This window comes from Eretmochelys imbricata, chromosome 9, assembly GCF_965152235.1.
Source record: "Eretmochelys imbricata isolate rEreImb1 chromosome 9, rEreImb1.hap1, whole genome shotgun sequence".
NCBI classification, from domain to species: Eukaryota; Metazoa; Chordata; order Testudines; family Cheloniidae; genus Eretmochelys; species Eretmochelys imbricata.
The window spans coordinates 74,783,898-74,806,211 of record NC_135580.1 but is presented as its reverse complement, the minus strand read 5'-3'; the positions used below and the strand labels follow the sequence as shown (position 1 = coordinate 74,806,211).

Below are 22,314 nucleotides of genomic sequence, written 5' to 3'. Positions count from 1 at the left end.
TGAAGTATAGTTCAAAAAAGGTCCCCAATATCTTAGGGGCATTTCAAACAGTAGATACTCTCCTTCTCACTCCACATACTCCCTTGTGATCTACAAAGTCCCTGATCCCACAGAAATGGGTCAGAGGGGCTTCTCTGGGCAGGGGAGCAAACCTGGGAACAACTGCCCTCCTCCTCATTTCCTCTGCCAACACCCTCCATAGGGCTCTCCTTCACTGGCAATACTGGGGAAGGAGGGAACAAGTATCATCCCCTCAGGCAACAGAGCAACTATGGAAAGGACAACTTCAAGTGAAGCACATAGAAAGAAAGAGAGAAAGAAAAAGGATTAACCCCTTTTCAAAAAGGTCCTTATTTCAATGCTAACATCCTCTCTAATAAAAAAAAATTGAAAAATCCCCAAAGCCATATCTGCAGTTTAGGACAGGAAGTGAAAAGCCATCCTATATCCAGCTGAAACTGCAACTGGAATTTAGGCAGATGATAATTAGAGTCAGAAAAAGACTGCTTTTCTCTCAGAAGTGTTAAGCTCACACATATTGGAGGACTTTTTGTTTTACCTTAACTAGATGTGGTGCATCTTGTCTGTTTAGCTGATAATGAGGCAACTGGTCCCTGCAGGCTATCCACGAGTGTTTTAATACTTGCTCTGCCGTATATCGTTGATGTGGATCTACATGAAGCATATGGGATAGCAAGTCCTAGATTAAAATAATAAAAACACATATACAGTTGTTACATACAAATATAAAGTGCCAGAAAGTTAGTGTTAATTACTAACATGAAAAAAGCCATTTAATTCATCTGGAAGGATCCAAAAAGCCACACCAAAGAAGAAAATCAATAGCTGAAGTGGGGCATTCTAGGTCTTGACACTTCAAATGTCTGAATACAATGTGTGACACTATATAGGTACAATGAAGTCTGTTAACAGAGTGAGCGTTCATTCTAAATAGAGCCTTATTAGAATGTTCATGATTTTTCATATTTTGGTTTGCTTATGAATCCCATCATCTTTAAGAACAAGGACAGAAATCGTTAGCATTAACCCAGAACAAACAAATAAGCAATCCATTTGCCTTGGATGCATTTTTTCTAGTGGCAGATGCTCCTCCTCACTCCCACTATATAATTAATGTCTGGACTACCAGCTGCAAAATCTAAAACTCAAATATAGTGATATGCCTCTAAAGTTTTTCCACTTTAAGGTACAAACTTGAAAGCTAAAATTGACCAGAAGCGTACATTTGGTTTTGCCCTGTTGGAGTATTAAGAAAGTGCTATTTAAGTTAACACGCAATTTGCAAGGTTGGTCAAAGGAAGGTGGGAGAGAGAACAGATTAATTAGAACATTAATAGGTGGAATGAAGGATATCAACAAAAGCAAGAACAAAGAATGATTACTGAGCAATTGGAGTAAGGACAATACAAGGCATTTAAAAAAATATAACAAAATAAATCCTAGTAATGGTATAGGTCTCTTACTAACAGAGATGGGAAAATTGTCACTAATGAAACAAAAAGCAGAAGTGTTCAGTAAATATTTATGTGGCTTTTGGAAAGAAGCTGGGTGATGCATTCACATCTCACAGTGATGATTTTTTTGCTTTTTCCAGCAGTAACTAAGTTGGATGTTAAACAGCTACTATGGTTCAACATTTTAAAATATAATTTGCACCTGAGTATTAAAAGAACTGTCCAAGGATCTCTCTTAACCACTGATGTTGATTTTTAACAAATCCTGAATTACTAGGAAATTTTCAGATGGCTGGAAAAAGGCTAATGTGCCAGAACTTTAAAAGGGTAAACTGAATGGCTTGGGTAACTATAGGCCAACACTGATCCTGGTGAAATCAAGGAATGGCTGATACATGATGGTAGATTAGTGCCACTCAACAATATTTTATGGAAAAACAGGTAGTATCAAACAAATCTGATATCATTTTTGATTAAATTACAAGTTGGGTTGAGAAAGGTAACCATGTTGACACAATATACCTAGACTTGTGCAATGCATTTGACTTAGTACCATATGACTGGAGGCTGAAGCTAAAACTCAGATTAGAAATAAATTTTATTTTAAATTAGATAAAACTAAGCAATAACTAATTGAACAGTCTTTAAATCTAGATTTAACATCTTTTTAAAAGATGTCATAAGCTATGGGTTTGATGTGGGAATTATGAGTAAAATGCTACCGCCAGCATTAAGGAAGTAAGATTAGATGATCAATAATGGTCCCTTTGTAGCTTTAAAGTCTATTAACCTACTAATGGGTTAAAATTTATAATTATACTAGCACCATTTTAGATTACTAAAACTGGGAGATTTAAAATAACCTATTTTTTACCATTGACACTGTGTGATTACTTTTGCAGTTCACATAGCTAGGTCATGAAAAAATAGATTAGTTCCTCCAGTTGATTTTCACTGACTAGCAAAACATTCACCACAGGAGATGCAAAAATTGCAGTGGAATGTTTGCTCCCAAACCAAAAACTTGGTAGCATCTAAACATTGTGAGTAAGAGGCAACTTTACATGTTGAAATACTCAGAATAAATAGATGGCAGTCAACTATTTTTTCTTGTTTTGTTGATTTGAGTCATATCCTTATTATCGTTTGTGTTTTGATTATTAATCTGAGTAGATTTTCCATGTTTTTCTCCACTATCATGTCATTATATTTCACTGAAATTTAAAGTTTTCCACCTGGAGTATTTACAAATTTTTTTCAACTTTTTATGCTTCTATTTTAATTTTCTAGTTAAAATTCTGAAGTCAAGCAAATCCTAAACAACACATTATTTGATTTAAATGTGAATTGCCACATAAAAACTGTTACTTTTGATATGTCTTTATTGACATACAAGAAACAGTTTTTCCTTTTTCTGGAAGTATTTTCCTCCTGGTTTTTCCATTGGGTATTATCAGATGCAGTCTTTCCAACTTTTTACTGGAAAAAAATAAGTCTTAGAAGAATCTGAAAAGTCACATTTGTAAGCCAGACTGAAACCTGAGCTGCAGTCTTCACGTCAGTCAACTGACAGGCTTGGTGATGGTTAATTTTAGGGAGCTATTTTAAAATCACTCAGATTTTTGTGCTGAATATCCTCATTAGACAGGTTATGGGGAAATTCAAAGACATTTATAACTAACCCTTTAAAACATTTTTTCCTTTAAACTTCTCTTGGCTTCTAGCTTATTGGTTGTATCCCAGAATGCATTGTCCTGTGCAATCACAAAATACCATGGAACACAAAACTTAGTAGTAATAAGTAGTTAGTATTTACATTCCGGAACACCTTCAGTAAACCAGAAGGTAACATTATTTTGTAGAGGTGGGGTGAATTTTAAAAGTCAGTAAAAAACTTATTTCTCTACTGAAATCAACCTTTATCAGCAAGAACATTCAGTACAGCAATTTTGGCTTAACACTTCTCATTTTGGTTTTCCAGTTCACATCAATACAGTAAAACATTAAGCTTTCATCCTTCTGACTTTGTGAATTTGGAGTCCATAATAATATGTTGTTAATAGTGCCAAACAAGAATCAGGTAGCCCCAACTCAACAGGAATCAGATTTAAGTAGTCTCACACAATATCCATCCCACATCAGCTGACTCTGCTGGAAATACAACTCCGGTTTTAGCCCTGAAATATGACATCACATCTTTGTCCTCCAAAAACTCCTGAAAGTCTTCCAGCAAGACAGAAGTTGTAGAACACATCCCAAACCTCTTATACAGAGCATGTGGGCTTTGTGAGGCACCGTAAAACATTCTCCCCTTGTTAAAAATGTAGCTTGATATAGCCCTAGCATCAGAAATCATCAAAAAATATACCCACAGGTTCCATACACAGACAAAAATAGACCAAGATATAATGGCTAAGAGTTAAGTTATACTAGTCAGATATCTGATCAAGTTTAACATATATTTGCTTGTACCTAGATGGTACTATAGAAGATAAAATATATTTACACCTTTGCTGCATCTGAAACAGTGTCCCAGTTGCCTCCACTTAAAGAGAATTTTCCACTGCCTATTCGTAACAGGATTTCCTCAGGAGTATCATTGGGACCATTGGCAAAAGGAGTATAGCTATTTAAAAAAAATTACAAGCAAAGAAAGGATTACATGTATATGAAATCTATAAAGAAACATGATGTAAGCAAATCTTCAGAAAGCACTGTCATTTTGTCTAAATGCTTATGACACTGCTGTGGTTTGTTACAACAACTAAATTATGTGATTTCAGATATTTACTAAAAATACATGAAAATGTAATCTTTAAAAAAACTTTTCTTATTACTCATTGCAGTGGCTTATTCAGTGGAACAAATGAAGTACAGACCAAAGACCACAGTAACTAAAGGTTAACAACTTGCAGGCTATACATTCTTGCCATTCCAGAGTTCATCAATTAAACTGAAATGTTTCACAAACAGAAATGACCAGGAATATCCTCACGTAAAGTCACACTTTTTAAACTGAATGGCAATGAAGTGACCAAGAAATCTGACTGAAACCCATAAATGTGTCTACACCTTTTATCATGGACAGAAAATACAAAAAAAAACGCGACTGGGACTGGTTATAAGACTCCAGTCTGGGAGGCTCTCATTGTTCAAATTACAGAAAAGCTGTTTTCAGAACCTTTTAGAAAGTTTTAAGAAACAGTCTCTGCCTGTAAAGTCAGATCCCTTAGTAACCATGAATCCAACTGTGGAGCACTCAGAAGAGTTAAAATGACTAAATATAAACCACATCCAAGAGACCTGAACAGTTCCTGAGAATGTTACGTTGTCTTGTTCCTTCCATGTCCAGAAGCAAACACTGAGTAAAACTTGTACAAGATTAGCAAATGACACTGTCTGCAAACATTTGCAACTACCCTTCAATTGTAATTTACAGTGACTTCAATAATTTATTAATCCCAGATGTATGACTGCTTGCTACCCAGAAAGAGCTGCATTTTTGAGAACTTCGTGATTGAAGCCTCTTGCCTTTCCCAAGCTATGAGCATGAGGATAACATACATTAACACTAACATTTTAAGATACACACAGTGAGGGTCAAGTACCTGGTGCATACTGAATATTAATATCTTTTAAAAGTTAATTATTTCATACGTTTTGTTTAAAGCTGAAGAATTAACCTATGACATTTGTTATGTAACTGCTTTCATGGAGGACAAAGTCCACAATGTTCTAAAACAATCCTCTTTCAGGTCCTGGAAGGGCACAAAATTAAGCCCCTTTGAAAAGCAGAAACCTGCGTATTTTTGTTGCTTTTCTATATCTTAAAAATCAATTGCATTCCAGATGTTGCAAAAATATTAATCTTTTGATTGCAAATAATGAGACATTTCAGTCCAGAGAAGTACTTTTTCAAAGTGTTACAGTGGGATGAGAAGTACAGGTTAGAGAATTAAATGGCAGCTACAGTCTTTTACTCGTGTGCTACTACTAGTGAGTGTCCATTGTGCATTAAAGCTATAATGGCCAGACAACTAAAAGATTGTGAAACTCATGTAGCAAAATTTACCATTTCTTGTCATAAGGAGCATGTCCTCTAAGGATTATTACTTTCAGTACTGTATTCTTGCAAAATCATCTTTAATTGGCCTAACAATTAACACAATGCCCCTTTAGCAGATTGGTATAGGATAGCCACACTGAGAAGCAGTATGTACCTCAAATTTCAGTAAAATGGGTTGGATTCTTGTCCAGGAATATTATGACAGGTTGTGAAAGTTTTTCCATGTTTATTGCTAAATGTTTGTGTCACTGATATTCCAGCTCAGAGAGATTACTCTGAAGATCCCCAAAATACCCAGCACCATTATATTTTCAGATTTTGTATTCAGTGAATTTGAATTAGCATTCTGGGGAATGAAATCTTAACACTAAGCAGCTGTCTACAGAAGGTTCACTAGAACCTTACACAAAACTAATTTGGCCTGTTCACTGAAAGGCAGTTATAAAAAGACAGTATGAACGCTTGATCTGCAAAATTTCTGATGCTGAAGCTAGGGTAGAATGTGTGCTAAATAGGAGTTTGACTTCACAATTTTTTAAAGTATTAATTACACACTATATTGTCATTAGGGTCACAATACAAATATTTATATTTTGAAATTCACATTGATGAATCAACTAATATACTCCTTCAAATAGGTAGATATGAATCTATAAATTTGAATTTGCTGCTAAAATTTAGTCAACTGTCTGCCTAAAAGGAATAGGTGGTAGTATCATATCCTTAATCTTTAGTACTATCATTTTACTAAAAGCCTCGCTTTAAATCTCAGTATCAGTTTATTATTTGCTGTGACAACTTCAACAGAAATTGCACCAATTTATATCTGGATGCTACTAAAGAAAGTAACTCAGTTCATTTTTTCCATAATGCTGTAATTTAGAGATTTCAAAACCCATCTAATGTAATGTTTTATACCCATGTAATGTATGATTTTTGTGTCAACATCAAAACCTTTAAGGGATGTCGGCCACTTGAAATCTGATCAGAAAAACAGTTGTGTATCTGACCCTAAATCTCCCTGCCAAATCTGGTAGTTTTGTACTCATTTTTTTTTATTTTTAAGCACTGTTCTTTCCCCTGTTCCTATACAAAAGATACAGACCAGGATAATTAGCTATTCAGAGCAAACAGTGAAAATAGCTACATACGTAGGGCTGTCAAACACATCAAGCAAAAATGAAATAGAGAAACATTTTTCTCATATTTTAGTTATAGTAATCTTAGATACTACTTATAACGATATTAGGTACATTTTTTTCCAGACAGGAGCACAATTACATTGAAAGCAACAGATTCTAGATTTTGAATATTTCCACAAGTTTATGTTAAATGTTAACACAAAGAACACTGCTGAATTATGGAAGCCTTCCATTAAAATATACTTTATATTGCAACCCATATATTTTAAGACTGCTACTCGGCATGCCACAATGCCTGATACTGTACACAAAGCTTATTGCAAGTAGGAAAAAAAAGATTTTCCTTCAAACAAGTTGTAAAATCTAGAACTTTTACATTCATTATCATGTCTAATCTATCTCGGGCTGCTGTCATATCAGAATGTCTGTGTGTATACATCATACTAATAATTCCAGGAAACTAAGATGACATCTGAAAGCTGAGAAAAATCTTACCCTGCCAGCATTGTGTAAAGGAGAACACCCAAGCTCCAGATATCACAAGCAGCATCATATCCCTGTCTCATGAGAACCTATAAAACAAAGATCTGTTAAAGTTTTATTTGCTGCATGTAAAGAACTACAGTAAGGGTAGCCAATCCCAACATTCTTTCTTAAAACCAAAACAGAAATATAACAAATATACTTAAATATAGATAGCCAGTATAAATATTTTTAAAACATGCTTGTGTCCTCCTACTGGGGGCCACTACCACCATTTTATTTGGTTTGAGCCACTCCTTGAGAGATCATCAGCACAAACACACTGACAGTAATATTGTGCTGGAAACCCAAGAACCTGATCCTACTGTCCTTAATCATGGAAAACTCCCATAGAAACAATTTCAAGATTAAGGTCTGCAGTATTGTATCCCAGTGAGCTTTAAGGACAGATATAAAAGGAAAATACTTTCAGTGTCTTTTATTGTGACATTTCTCATTCTCTGAAGGAACGTGTTCTCTTTAAAGATCTCACTGTAATACTAGACGCACATGGCACAGTTGATACAATCTAAAGATGCAGAATACAAGCAACATTGTCGCTAAGGAAAAAAGCTTGGGAAAAATGAGGAAAAAAGACACGAGTATTTTAAATGCATTTCCTGGACAAATATTTAAAGAGAAGATAAAAATGTTGAAGTTGTAATTAGAACGGTATATCACCTAAATTAGAGTCTCTGGAATTTATTTGGAACTAATCTTTTTGAGACTTAGGATGGCAATATTTAAGATCACCACTCTGGAAACATAACCAGAGCACTGTCATGACTGGATGCTTCCCTTTTTAACTGTAACAGCCATTTTAGTGTAACAATGACTTCTAGCGGTTTTGGGAAATTGCTATTAATACTAAGAGTAAAACTGAGGAAGGAGTCCACAAGCCCACAATGTAGACAGTATCAAATCAATATTTTGTAGGACAAAAAGGGATCTAAATGTTGGTTACACAGCAAGGAAAGAGTGTAGAGTTGATTAATTTTAGCCCATTAAGCTAGGAAATAAATTTGTCTCAAATTTCTCATTAAGTCATTCTTTCAAATTCCAAAGGAAGAGAACATCTTATTTGTATTAAATAAAAGCCATCGTGAAGACTTATGTACAGACCGTGAATGACATTTATAGATAAGTTTAGGGGAAAGGAGAACAAGGGTTGGAACAATTAAATGTGTTGTTCACACCTTTTAGTAGAAAAATATGTCCATCTCAGAAAGGTTATAATGGTGGAACATGGTTTCTTCAAGAGTCAGAATGGTACATATAAAGTCAATATATTAAACTGCTGAAGATACCTCTGGTGCTACAAAGTTGGCAGTGTAGCAAGGAGTTAAAAGAAGTCCATTCTCCCCTCGAAGTTGTTTTGCAAATCCAAAATCACAAATCCTGATGGAGTCAGCATTGTTTGAGTCATCCATATATAAAATATTACTTGGCTTAAGGTCTCGATGCACTACCTTTAAAAAAATAAATAGACTTCAAAGTATAATACTTGTAAAGATAACAAATGTTTATAGGGCACATCTGCAAAAATATGTAACTTCCTTACCTGTAACTGTTCTATGAAGGTAGCACAATAGTGATCCATACAATTACTTAAAGTACATGATGTAACTCCAGAAATTCTATATCTTTTAAAGTAACATTACACAGGAGTATCAGAGGGGTAGCCGTGTTAGTCTGGATCTGTAAAAGCAGCAAAGAGTCTTGTGACACCTTATAGACTAACAAACAGACGTACTGGAGCATAAGTAAGGCACTGCATTTACCACTACATGCATCCGACGAAGAGGGTATTCACCCACGAAAGCTTATGCTCCAATACGTCTGTTAGTCTATTAAGGTGCCACAGGACTCTGCTGCTTTTACAGATCCAAACTAACACGGCTACCCCTCTGATACTTGACACCATGCAAAGCACTGCATTTAGCCGTATGGAGTGGAAATCTCATGCTGGAAATTTCCACTACATGCATCTGACGAAGTAGGTATTCACCCACAAAAGCTTATGCTCCAATACGTCTGTTAGTCTATAAGGTGCCACAGGACTCTGCCACTTTTACATAGGAGAGCTCCCAAATCATGGTAAAGATGCAATTACCCTTTATTGACCCCCCCCCCACCCCAAACTGAGAAATAAAACCTACTCCATGTCATAAGCTATCAGAACAGTATGATTGTTACTACGTTAAATGATTATTTATGATAAAGTATATAATTTTTCTATTTGAAATACCATTTACATTCTAATCTATGAAAGGTCATTAGCACTGATGTGATGTCAGATACTTTAAGTAACAATTAAATTAAACTTCTTACTTAAAAACTTATGAAAGACCAAATGAAAAAGCAACTTTTCTTCTAAAGTTCTTTCCTGACCTTGTTAACAGGGCTAAATCTGGGAAATAACTCTTTGAAATAAACAGTGTATAATCATAGGCATAAAATTATTGTTTTAATTACTGAAAAGATAAATCTCCTGTACTGGATAAGACATATTCCCTGTCTGATGATGCTAGGAAAGCTTGCAATAAAGTGATAACCTCCCTAACACAAGAAGAGAAAGAGCCTAGGATTGAAATGGATTATGAAAAAGTTACCAGTATTTCTACACAACATAAAAAGATCCTTCTCTTGTTTCGTTCATTGCCCCATACATATGGTTTTGTACTAAATATGGCAGTGTTACATATAACAATTTAACAGTTACTTGTTTGCATATAATTTAACCCTGTAAGATTTGGAAAAATGTAATTACTACATAAAATCAGAACTCCTAAATGGGCTTTCATTTTATCAAAAGTGCAGCCTGTAGTGTAAACTACTCTAAGTAGCGGGATGCCTGTGTTCATTACTGAATCTAGGTTTGTACAAATGGAATCAAACTATCTTGCCATAATCTTATGATGCATCTTGTGTTCAATTCAGTAATTTCAAGAAAATGTGAGGGTTTGTACATTTATTAATTATTCTATTACTTGATAGGAGGATATTCGTGTTCATTTTGGCTTTACTATTTGGGTGTTAGATATCTTTAGTGATAGCGTTCCACATATACAGGGGGCCCAATCTTGCAACAATTTCTGATCTAAATAGTCTTTACTCATGTGAGTAGATACTTTATAGCCAATAATCCTACTCTTGAGCAAGAGAGAAAGAGAGGTACTAGGTCAGCATCCTCACACAACTCTGGTAATATACCTCAATCATTATCTTTAATAAATATTTTTTACCAGAAGGCTTCATTTATCTGAATTTTAACACGCTTACATGGTTGCATGTGGACATTTCGAATAAGACTAAGATAACCAATCTCATTTGTGATCTAGACATCTCCAAAAAGTGAAAAGTTGGTGCACTCAGTTAACTAGATTTTGAACCCTTAAAAGTCACTTTGCAATAGGACTTTTATAAGATACATATATGGATGAACTCTCACCACTAAATATTCCTGCAAATAAATGTGTAATTAAAAAAAATCTCTGGCATAAAAACATTTCTAGTACTAAGCATGTGCTTTAAACATTTTAAAAGCTATTAAAATTGGAGTATATTATTGAAAAAACATGTATATAAAGATAAATGCATTAGTAGCATTACAGGTTTAACAGACTACAAACTAAAAGCTGGGGCCTTGTAGGTGAATAAATATAATACTGTAGTTAAAATTCAACTACATTTTATTCTGAGTTGATAGTGGCTTTGTATTAACAACAATGTGTATTAACTAAAACATACAGATTGTACAGATGTGTATATAATGAAAGCAGAAATTCATAACAAAATGAAATCAGACTTCCACAAAATGCCCACTTCGTGCTGTGTGATGCACAAACCTCATTAGTATATATAAGTAGTTATCTGGCTGAGCTCTTCAAGGGGATTAAGCATTATCTGGTCATTATAAATAAAAATCAGATTATGGCAGTGATATAACCCAATTGGTATTTCCAGCTGGATAGTTCTAATAATTCAGATCAATTTTAAATAGAATAACTGAGTAAACTGTTTGTATACTTGAAGTTCACATACACAATCAGATCTTTGGGCGGCACATTTCTACAGAAAACTTTGTTTCTGGTGGTTTAAATACTAATTTATTTTACATAATTATTCTACAGGAATTAAATACTTCATATTAGAATAACTTTGCATTCTAGTCTTCCATTAGAGGAGCAAAAAGATTTTTCTTTGTCTAACTGCATGAGTCAAAACTGAAATCTTGGTATGAAATACAGAAAAGTACTCCTCTTCCTCACCCTCCATGGAGATGTAGGATAATTAAAGGTTGTGTAATCCAACTAATTTTCCAGCAAGACTTTTTATAAATTATGCATAAAGCTTTAATTATGTTGTACGCAAATGAAGTCTCAACTCTCTTCATAATGTGTTCATGTACTAACAAGTCAACAAAAATTTGTAAGAAACAAAGAAAATATGATTGTTAATTACACAAAGTATAAATACAATCATGACATAATATGTATCACTTACTCCTTGACAATGAAGGTAGTCAACTGTTTTAGTTATAGTGTACAATACAGCACTAGCCTCCCGTTCTGAGAAATACTTTTGTCTGAGAATCCGATCAAGCAGCTCTCCTCCCTTCATCAATTCAGTGACCAGGTAAATATATCTGCCATCATCATATACCTGCAGAAGTTTAAAAACATACACACTCATTTGAACAATTCACAATTAAATATACGTTCTAAGAATTTTAAGCACTAAATAAAAAAAGTCCTCTCAATCTTTTAAGTGTATATGAATACAGACAGGTATTGCAAAATTTAATTCTTCAACTGAAAATTCACGCCTCATGGCACAAGGACTAAAGAAACCTTACATCTCACTGCACTAGAAAAATTCATGGAGGATAGGTCCATCAATACCTATTAGGCTAGGGACACCATCCTTGCCCATCCTGGCTCTGTTTGCCAGAAGCTGGGAATGGGCAAGAGGGAATGGATCACTTTATGATTATCTGTTTTGTTCATTCCTTCTGGAGCACCTGGCATTGGTCACTGTTGGAAGACAGGATACTGGCTAGATGGACCTTTGGTCTGACCCAGCATGGCCATTCTTATGCAATGTGAAGGTAGTGGGTCATTAAATGATGATTCTGGGATTCATTCAGTCAGTCTATGAACCTGTGCTGCCCTGGGAAGAAGCATTTTGTTTCTCCGTACTTTTATCAGATGCAATTTTGAGTGACGGCACTTAATATAACGCATCTTAAGTAGTTTATTTCTCCATTAGAGCAACATCATATCGGGTGTTCAGCTGAGATAAGGATGGCAAATACAAGCTTCCAATATCAGACTCAGATGCATATATTAAAACTGTTCAGGCAGCCATAGAACTTTACATTTATTTATATAACGTAGGGCTCTTTGTTATTATTTTAAAAAACTAAATAAGCTCCCCATGCGCTGGCAAAACATATGGAATAACAACTGCAGTTAGCCAAAGGGCGGCTAGAGATTCTAAATGGGAAGAATCACCCCTGTATCCCTCTACCATGTGTTCTCCACCCTTGTTCAACTGTGACTGTCCCAATCTCCAGTGGCCCATCAATTTTCCACCCACTGAAATGGGAGTGGCATTTTGGTTCTTTATAGCTAATGATGAAAGCCCCAATGAACTTGGTTTCTGCTTGGTTTGGGGGTTTTTTTTGTTTGGTTTGGTTTGGTTTTTTTAAACCTTAGAAATAGCAGGAGTATTTTTTTGGTCCTTTTTAAAATTTCTGCTAACAGAATTCTTTGGAATGCCAGAGCACTACAGTGGAAGCTTACTGAGGGCTTGTCTACACTTACGGGGGGATTGATAAGCAGCAATCCACGTATCGGCGGTTGATTTAGCAGGTCTAGTGAAGACCCGCTAAATCAACCGCAGATAGGTCTCCTGTCGACTCCTGTACTCCACCAGATCGGGAAGAGTAGGGGGAGTCATCGGGAGAGCATCTCCCGTCGACATCGCGTAGTGGGGACCCCGCGGTAAGTCAATCTAAGCCACATTGATTTGAGTTACGCTATTCATGTAACTCAAATTGCGTAGCTTAGATCGAATTCCCCCGTACTGTAGACAAGGCCTGAGCCATCAGTTTAAAGTGTGTAAGTGTTGACTCTTTCAAAAGTAGATCTTTTAACTGTTGGCATTTTGAGTTAAATCGACATTAAACAAAAACCAAGACATTATTAGTATCTAAAAATCCCATCCCCTCTCACATGCACAAATTCCATTAATTAATTATGGTATCATAACTCTACTAGCTCTCTAGCTGTCTACAGAATCTTCCAGTAGAAACATAACAAAATCTGAATTTCAAATGGGAGGGAAAGTGGAAATAAAAGCAAGTAAGTGCAGAATTTTCTTTTCTTTGCAGGGTCACCTTTAAAGCCCAGAATCATTTACGAATTTAATTAATTAATTAGCAAAGGCCAAAAACATTTTGAGTCTCCCAAAACCTGGCACCTTTGCAAAAAAATTAAGATATAATTTTAAGTAACAGTATATGCCATATTTAAAATATTTTACCTTTTTTAAACTAAGTATTGTTTCCAGTATATTTTACTGGAAACGCAAAACATGGGATCCCTACCCAACCGTTATTTTATTTACTGTTTGACTGCTCTGTGGTAAGAATTGTAAAATTTAAAGAGAGTACATACATCTTTTAAAGTAATTATATTAGGATGTTGTCCATAGCGCATCAAAATCTCAATTTCTTCTGAGGGATCTCTCTTACTTTTATCAATTATCTGTGAAATAAATGGTGGAAAAGGCGTCAATGTTAAATGAAGTATTTCCTCAGAGGCAAAATGGATGAAAATCCCGGATTTAGGGTAAGAGACCACAAAAGCTACAAGTAACAAGAATTTTCAAACTGAGGAAGACAGCAGTTTTGACTATAAAAGTCACACATTATTTCTCTTTACTTTCATGCTTCATCCTTAGTAGTCATGAATGACATTATCCAGCCTATTCACTTAAAGCTTGAGGTTAATAGTTACAAACAAGTTCTAGCATATATTGAAAATTGCTCTAATTTGAAGATATTAGTGAATTTATCAGACTATCCTAAATATTCCTACTTCCCTCCTCCCCACTTCCTCACCTAAAGAGCCCACTGATCTCACCTTTGTTGTACTCTTATTGTAAGGTTAAAGAAAAAAGGAAAAGGGAACATTTAACAGTATGTCTATTCAGTCTAACTAAACATGTGATAACTGAAGTAATTTCAAAGCTAACAGAATTATGTTTCAAATAATTGGATATATTGTTCCATAAGTCTTTTTCCAGCAAAGTTTGATGGCAACCTTCCCTCTAACAAGAAATAATGGTAAAAGCAAATACAAAATTTAGCTGAATGGAAAAATTTACTCTTTTTCACTTCTCAAAGTACATACAACATTACGCTGACTGAAAAATTAGGTTAAAAAAAGGAAAAAAAAGGGGTCTCTTTACTTACTAGTACATTAAAAAGATACATGACTCGACTGTGGAGCAACTATTCAAATACCAAAAGAGAATTTACACCAAGTACCTTCACGGCAAACTCCATATTGGTAGCTATGTGCACACATCTCTTGCAAACAGAGTAGGAGCCAACACCAATATCCTCCTTCAGCTCATACACATCAGTGAACTGTGCACTGTTTCCATGAAGTTGCTTTAAACAAATATAAACTGCATTTTAAAACAATAAACTGTACTTTAACCAAAACACGATTTTTACTTTCTCAAGCAGCACATTTTTCTTTACTTTGCAGTTTTTTCCTTTTGAAATTTGCATTTAAAGAGACATTCAACTTGATTTTTGACACTGGATTACTTTAAATTGCTGCACATAATGTTTATATATATTACAAGGGTTTTGGTGCTGCTCTGTCGATATAAGGGTCTTTCCAACAGAGGAGAATGGAGGTTAACTATCAATATATAGATCAGCTTTAGGCATTTCAGTTAAGAAATATCTATACCAAGAAAAATAAATTTTACCTGTACTATTGGCAATATATTGGTGAGGGGTGAAATTTTATGATCTTCTATGGCAGTAGTTGCAACAAAGCTAAATCCTTTGAACAGCTGATGCGCGTTAGCACTAGGTGGAACTCCTGGAGAATCTAATTGTTAAGTACACATGGTTTAATTAGAATCTGAAGAGTATTCTGTTACTACAGTATATTCAAGCTAAGCTATTGTGTGTGTTTACCACAGGTATGTTCTTAAAAGTATTTTGAGGAAAATACAAGAAAGTGGAATTGGTTCTGAACTATAAGATGTAGTCAGGGTGCCAATATATCACCTTTCACTTATATTCTCACTTTTACTTAGTTTAACAGTATCACATGCTAAATGAAATACATGCTTGCCCCCCCACACACTTTTTTTTTTTTAAAACTACAAGATGTAGTTGTACGTAAACTAGAATACATGTAATTTCATCTATTCTCTCCAAAAAACAACCTGATTATTCACAAAGAAGGACTAAAGACTGGTGCCACGGTTTCATGCATAGTAGCGAGCTCAAGTATGTGGAGTCAAAAAGGGTGCATACGAGGGCACTACTTGCTAGAAGTTTCAAATATAGAACCATAGATGTGGGCATGGCAGAAATACAGGGATCCATGGAGCCAATACTTGAAGAATGTAGTGATATGTTTCAAAAGTCATGAGAGCCAAGATCTTCCCCAGTGTACACTGTGTGCAACTCTAACTTCACTGTACCCTGTCTAAACACAAATAAAGCGCAATTTGGCCCAGAAGTATTTTAACATATGTATGTAAACTTAAGAGCTATATTGGAATACAAACTGCTGATAATACCTCACGTGGCCAACAAACCAGGTACCTGGTTTTAAAGTCCAGATGAAACCCTCAAGGGGAGATTTATAAAAGGGACCCTTAAATGAACATACTAATTGCTGAACAGTAATGATTATAAGCCTTAATTGAGTGACTGAACATTAGAACAAAAACGTTTCACTGTGTAGTCCTTTCTAAAAGGTATTTAAAAGATGACTTCACAAAAGATATTTACACAAGTTTACTTGAAGCACTCCTAAAATTGATTTGATAGCACTGGCTCAAGTCAGGCAAAACATTAACATACCATTTTACTTTCCTCACACATTGAATTTTACCACTGCACCTCAATGCTGACATGGAAAAATCCCTCATCTCTCAAACCTGGATTTCACCTAAATTCAAATTTGACTGGGCAAAAGAAATAGTAAACCCATCAAAAATGTAATTGAGCCAAATTATTTCCAGCTGTTGAGGATAGTGATCCTGAAATATACTCAAATATTCACAAGGGACTAGGATGTCAGAGTCATCTTCACTTCACTTTTGACAAGATGTGAAGAACTATGTATTAACATATCTAGGCTCACAAGCAATGTCAAAGACTCAGACATAGGACAGATCTGCTCCAACAATTGTATTAACTAGTCCCAGTAATAGGCACACATTCTGCAGAATCAAGGCTTTTAATATAAAAATGGTTCCCAGCTCTTACAGTTGGAAAAATAATCTCTTATAATGTGAAACCAAATAAAACGTACTGCTGTCTTCCTGATCTATAGACAGGCTGGTACAATACCTTTATGAGGGTGAAGGGCACTAATTCATTACAATGGGGTGCTAATTTTGAAATTACAACAGAATTGATATTAAAAATTTCAGTGCTAATCATTTTAGCAGAAATATTCAATGTCTACTACTAAATACAATCCCATTAGCTGGATATCAATCACTTAAAAAAAGAACAGTTCTTTCTCTCCATGACTGTCTGGCAGCTCTTACCCTCTAACACACATTGGTCAAAATAGAATAGAAGAAAAATGTGTTGCTGTTCAATTTCCTCTCATCTTATCCACTTAGAGGAGAAGGCAAAGAAAAAACACTTTCTCTGCAGTTTCTCTCTCCAGCAGCTAGGAGGGGATGAATGGGAGAAAATGATTCACTGACTAAGAATGCTCCTCTCTGGGGCCTGCACTGAGGTTAGGATGGTTTGTAAAGGATAAGGAAATGAAGCTAGGTGGGGGAAATTATGAGTCACTTGGGGGAGAGGAGGGAGATTTGGATTTCAGGCCCCTTTCTACAATTTCAAGTCAATCCACCACTGGAGAAAATGGGGATCAAAAAAAGATAAAGGCCAAAACAGGAACAAGAGAAATGGAGAAGGGAAGTAAAATTGAGACAAGAGTAAAACACACTTGTCTATCCACTAAATGACCCCAATTCCACAGCTGATTTCACTATGATTGGTACAGGCGTGAAAGTAAGTCTCAGAACTTCCAGGTATGGGGCTGGGCGGGGGCCGGCTCTGGCCCCCGGAAGGGGCGGGGCCTCGGGCGGAAGGGGCAGGGCTGGGGGGGGGCAGAGCCAGCCCCAGCCCACCCTGTACCGGCAACTGCCTCCTTCCCCCTCCCCAGGGTAACAGCGGCAGCCGGGAGCTCTGTCAGCAGTTTAAAGGGCCCTGGGCAGTAGCGGCGGCTGGAGCCCTGGGCTCTTTAAATTGTCCTGGGAGCCTCGCCACCGCTTCCCCAGGGCTCTGGCAGCAGGGGGACGGGCTCCGGCCGCCACTACCACCCCAAGCCCTTTAAATCGTCCCCGGAGCCTGCTGGAGCCCTGGGGAAGCGGCGGTGGGGTCCGGGGACGATTTAAAGGGCCCAGGGCTCGGCCCCCGCTACCACCCCGGGCCCTTTAAATCTCCGCCCCAGCCCCGCCGCCACTACCCCAGGGCTCCAGCAGCAGGGCTCTGGCAGCAATTTAAAGGGCTGAGGGCTCTAGCTGCTGCTGGGAGCCGCAGACCCTTTAAATTGTGCCTGGAGAAGCCAATCTACCCCCGGTACGGCACACCGGCTTTTGCCTTTCATCTTTGTGCCAACTCCCAAGATCAGTGGCTCTAATTTTATAGCTCTAGCCCCCAGGTACCAAACAATGTAATTTAGCCCTCCCCATACAATGAGATCATCATATTGACTCGTTATTTTCTAAATATATGCATTACCTTTGGGGGTTTTTGCTGTGAATTCTGGATCAAAACAGAAGGTATCTTCTGGCTTACCAGAAGCAGGTTTAAATGGGGGCTGAATTTCTCTTCTGAACAGTTTCTGGAACAGAAAAGCCACAAAAGAAGTTTAACTAAAATTCAGAATTACTTTACAGATATTATATATTTTGCTAACCTAAAAGGACCACCACTAGAATGTTTTTCATCTATTTTCAAAAGATTTAGTTTTCTGAAAGAGCACACTTCAAAATAGCAGGCACAAAACAAACATGTATTGCTGATCCTTTTTTAAAAAAGATTTATTCAGATTTTTCTGCTCTCCTGATTTGAAGGGCCATAGCAGGGAAGTTAGAGTCAGAAAGGCACAAGAATATACCAAAGCTTTCCCCTGCTCCTTCCGCTGTATACACCTTACCCACCAGGCCTCTCCCCTTCCAGCTTATTAAGTAAACAACAGCATACAATTGCCCCCACCAACTCATCCTTACCTCAGAAGGAGATGGGCTGGCAGTGGTGTATTCCCCAAATACCAGAACTGGAACCCAGTTTCTGGCTATTGTGGAAGGAGCCAGGTTCTCCATATCACTCCAATCCCAAGAGGAGGGAGAGAGGATCTATCCCATACTTTCCCATTCTGGATCCCTAGGGCAGGAGATTCTCCCTACTGTCTTGCTCTTCCTGCTTTAGGGGATGAGGGGATTTGCCACCTCTTAAAACAATAATCCAGGTCTTTCTTAGGTCCCTTAAGGGAACAATGTGGAAAGGCAGCTCCTCATTCTCCGTCCTGATGAGCAGTACAGTAGTAAAGCATTACCCCAAACAGGTACTCCCCAGCCCTATTCAGGGTTTGGGAAGAGAAAAAGGAGGCTCATTCAGCATCTCTGTTTTCATCCTTGTATGTCGAGGCCTGTGGAAGGTTGAGTGGATTGTAGGGGCTTTCTGCCTCTACCCTGGCCAGGTGGTACTCCCTGACCATCACCAGACTCCCACTGCTCCCTGTCCTTGTGTGCAGGAATATCCACTGAAGAGAAGTCATCCCAGGCCCACTATCACAGGGCTTGGGGAAAATATGCATGAGCTCACCCAGAGCAGTGCATGACACAGGAAGTGAAAATGACCATTACCAAACCAGAACTGATTACACACCAACTGCTGTCAAATAGGCAAAGTGCACACTGTAAAAAAGCAGGTACAAAACTTTCAGGTAAAAGTGCAATTTCTCAGTGGTTTTCAACCTTTTTTCATTTGCAGACCCCGGAGAAAATTCTGAATGGAGGTGTGGACCCCTTTGGAAATCAATCTGTGGACCCCCAGTTGTCTGCAGACACAGGTTGAAAACTGTTCTAGATACTGCTCCCTTAGAAATCTCAGTTCCTTATCAATAGAAATCCTCTTGCTACTGTATAAATGTATTTTCCTATTACTCGGTATATAAAAATAGGATTTTTTTCTCTATTTAATATTTGTATTCCCATAGCACCTGCCAGACAGAGACAGGTGAGTACAGGGAAATAAGTTAATATTAGTCAGCATGATAGGCAGTGGTCTCAGCACACCAGCTGCCGAGCTGTTAAGATTTTTGTAGGCATCACAGCAAAAGGACAGTTTTAAGGAGGATAATGTTTCACGGTTCAAGGACACTCCTTCAAAGCATGAAGGGAAGCATGGGAGAAAGAACAAAGGAACTAGTTTGAAAATTCAACAAGTGGGCACTGGAAGTTGGCCTCATGGGCTGATTGGAGATGGCAGTTGTCATCTTGGTAGTGAAGGAGAGATGACAGGTAGAGTTAAGACATGAAGGGCCTTGAAAAAGTGAAGACAAGCAGCTTATGTTTGATGGGACAGAGAAGGGGGAGCCAGTAGAGGAATGCAAAAAAAGGCAGGGAAGGGAGGTGATATGATTAAGTCATCGAGCTAGGGAAATTTTGCAGCAGCATTCTGAATACATATGAGCAGGGCAAGATTGCATTTGTGAAGGCCAGGGAAAAGGATACTGCAGTAATTGAGATGTGAGATGAGAATTTAGCTGTGTGGATGGGTTGGAAGAATTCATAGATGAGGCCAGAAGAGAGCACTGTGATCATCTAGTCTGACCTCCTGTACAACAGGTCTTTAGGACTTCCTTGCATTATTTCTTGTTTGAACTAGCGCATGTCCTTTTAGAAAAAGATACAAACACTGATTTAAAGGGCTGTATTTTAGAGATGTTATGCAGAAAGTATCATTCAAGATTTAGACAAAGCCTGGATGTGAGGACCTAGAGAGGTCCAAATGGAAGAGATACTGATGTTATGGGTCTGTAAGACAGTCAGAACAGTGGCGTTGTCCACAGTAATCAAGAAAGAAGGCATCAGGGAGGGTTTTGGTAGCAGAGATTAAAAGCTCTATTTTAGCCATGTTGAGCTTGGTCTGACAGCTAGACATCCACAAGGATGTGTCAAAAAGAGGCAGAAGTTTTAGTTTGGACAAACTGAAAAAGATCTGGAGCAAAGACGTAGATATATAAGTCAGCAGCATGGAAAGCGTAGGTTAATTTGGGCAAATGAAATTACCCAGATAACAAGTAGAGAGAGAAGAGAAGGACCAAGGACAGAGCCCTGTGGAACCCACACAGAAAGCTGAAAGGGGAGGTGAGGAGGAGCACCAGGAGAGGACAGTCACAGAAGCCAAGATTTCAAGAAGAGCATGTCTGACAAGTCAATGAGGATGAGGATGGAGTACTGGTTCTGAGCTTGGGCAAAGAAAAGTTCAATAGAGACTTTAGCAAGAGGAGTACCAGGGATGGAAACCAGATTAGAAAGGGCCTCGCATGGAATTGGACAGGAACTCCAGACAGCAATTGTAAACACTGCATTCAATGAGTTTAGAGATAAAAGGGGAAAGGAGATAGAATGATAGCTGGGGAGGCAAGTGGGGTCAAGGATGGGGCTTTTTTTAAGATGTGAGACTAAACACGATTGTATTATGAAGGGAAGAGCCAGAGGAGAGTGAGATATTAACAAGTGCAAGGGAGAAGATGAGAGTGGGTGACTAGCTCCTTTAAAAGAAGCATGTCCAGCTTCCTTATATCATAGGAGGAGCTCTCATCTGGCCAATTATGAGGGTGGGGCAACATCTGGGACTATGGAAGAATCAGAAAGGAAGGAGGTCCATGAAGAAAGCTGTAGGAGGTTCCTGGAAAAAGGCTGAAGGCATGAGAGCAGCAGAGGATTGTTGTCTGACTTTCAAGCCAGACAGCCAGAACTGAGAGCCACAGAAGGCTGAGACAGGGGAGCAGCAGAGGGGTTTGCCCTCTGACATTTCCATGGTACAAAGCTGGAACCAGTGGACTGAGCACCAGGGGAACAGTGGAAGGGCCTACCTGCTGCCCTGTTTGAGAGTTACTGAACAGGGGGACCAATGGATGCTCTCCTGGTGAGGATGATCTCCCAGCAGAGAGGCGAGGGAGGGGGAACCTGCTGGGAAGAGCTGGGTTATGCTCCTGCTCTCATGGCAGAAAGACAGGAGAAGACCAAAGAAAACCCCAGGTGCGCTAGAAAATGCCAGAGTATAGTACATGCACTGTCGATGGACTAGATGGTTTGGAGTTTTAAGGATTCTATGGACTGGGGTGATAAATGACCTAGCTTTTGGGACTTTTGGTTATGGACTGGTTGGGCTATGCTTAGTAATAAACTGACCCGTGAGGAGGAGTATTACTGAGGCAAGACAGCATGTTGTGGAGTCTTTACCGGCCTAAGAGAGCAAATGGAACAGTAACTGCAACATAAGGACCACCAGCCACAAGAAAGAACCCCGGGCAGAGGAGTAATTGTTCACAGGGTATAAATGTGTTCTGAGTACCTTCTCTCCTACCCTCATTTCCTTTCCCATCCACTCTCCTTCTAATATTTATACTAATGAACAAGTGAGTTTTTTTAGGACATTTTCACAAAGCTCCACTGAAGAACAGTTACTTACTCTACAATAATTGGGGTTCTTAGACATGTCATCAGCGTGGATCCCACTTTAGGTGCACACGCCCCTCATGAGCACAAGAGTCTTCTGAATAGCTGTGTCCACCTGAGTCGTACA

At 37.8% G+C, this 22,314-nt stretch overlaps 1 protein-coding gene across 3 annotated transcripts in view; it reads right to left on the bottom strand.

Annotated features, from left to right (window-relative positions):
• RPS6KA6 (ribosomal protein S6 kinase A6) overlaps window positions 1–22,314 on the bottom strand; it is a 73,174-nt gene that overhangs the window by 2,257 nt on the left and 48,603 nt on the right. For 2 of the 3 annotated variants that reach the window (XM_077826060.1, XM_077826059.1), the window contains 9 exons: window positions 18,238–18,340; window positions 15,219–15,343; window positions 14,764–14,889; window positions 13,889–13,978; window positions 11,712–11,870; window positions 8,513–8,674; window positions 7,179–7,255; window positions 3,984–4,101; window positions 560–700 (listed from right to left, as the gene is read on the bottom strand). In XM_077826060.1, the coding sequence (XP_077682186.1) occupies window positions 560–700; window positions 3,984–4,101; window positions 7,179–7,255; window positions 8,513–8,674; window positions 11,712–11,870; window positions 13,889–13,978; window positions 14,764–14,889; window positions 15,219–15,343; window positions 18,238–18,340 (1,101 nt within the window). The remainder of the gene's footprint in view (window positions 1–559; window positions 701–3,983; window positions 4,102–7,178; window positions 7,256–8,512; window positions 8,675–11,711; window positions 11,871–13,888; window positions 13,979–14,763; window positions 14,890–15,218; window positions 15,344–18,237; window positions 18,341–22,314) is intronic. The other variant, XR_013347081.1, reaches the window with a different exon arrangement.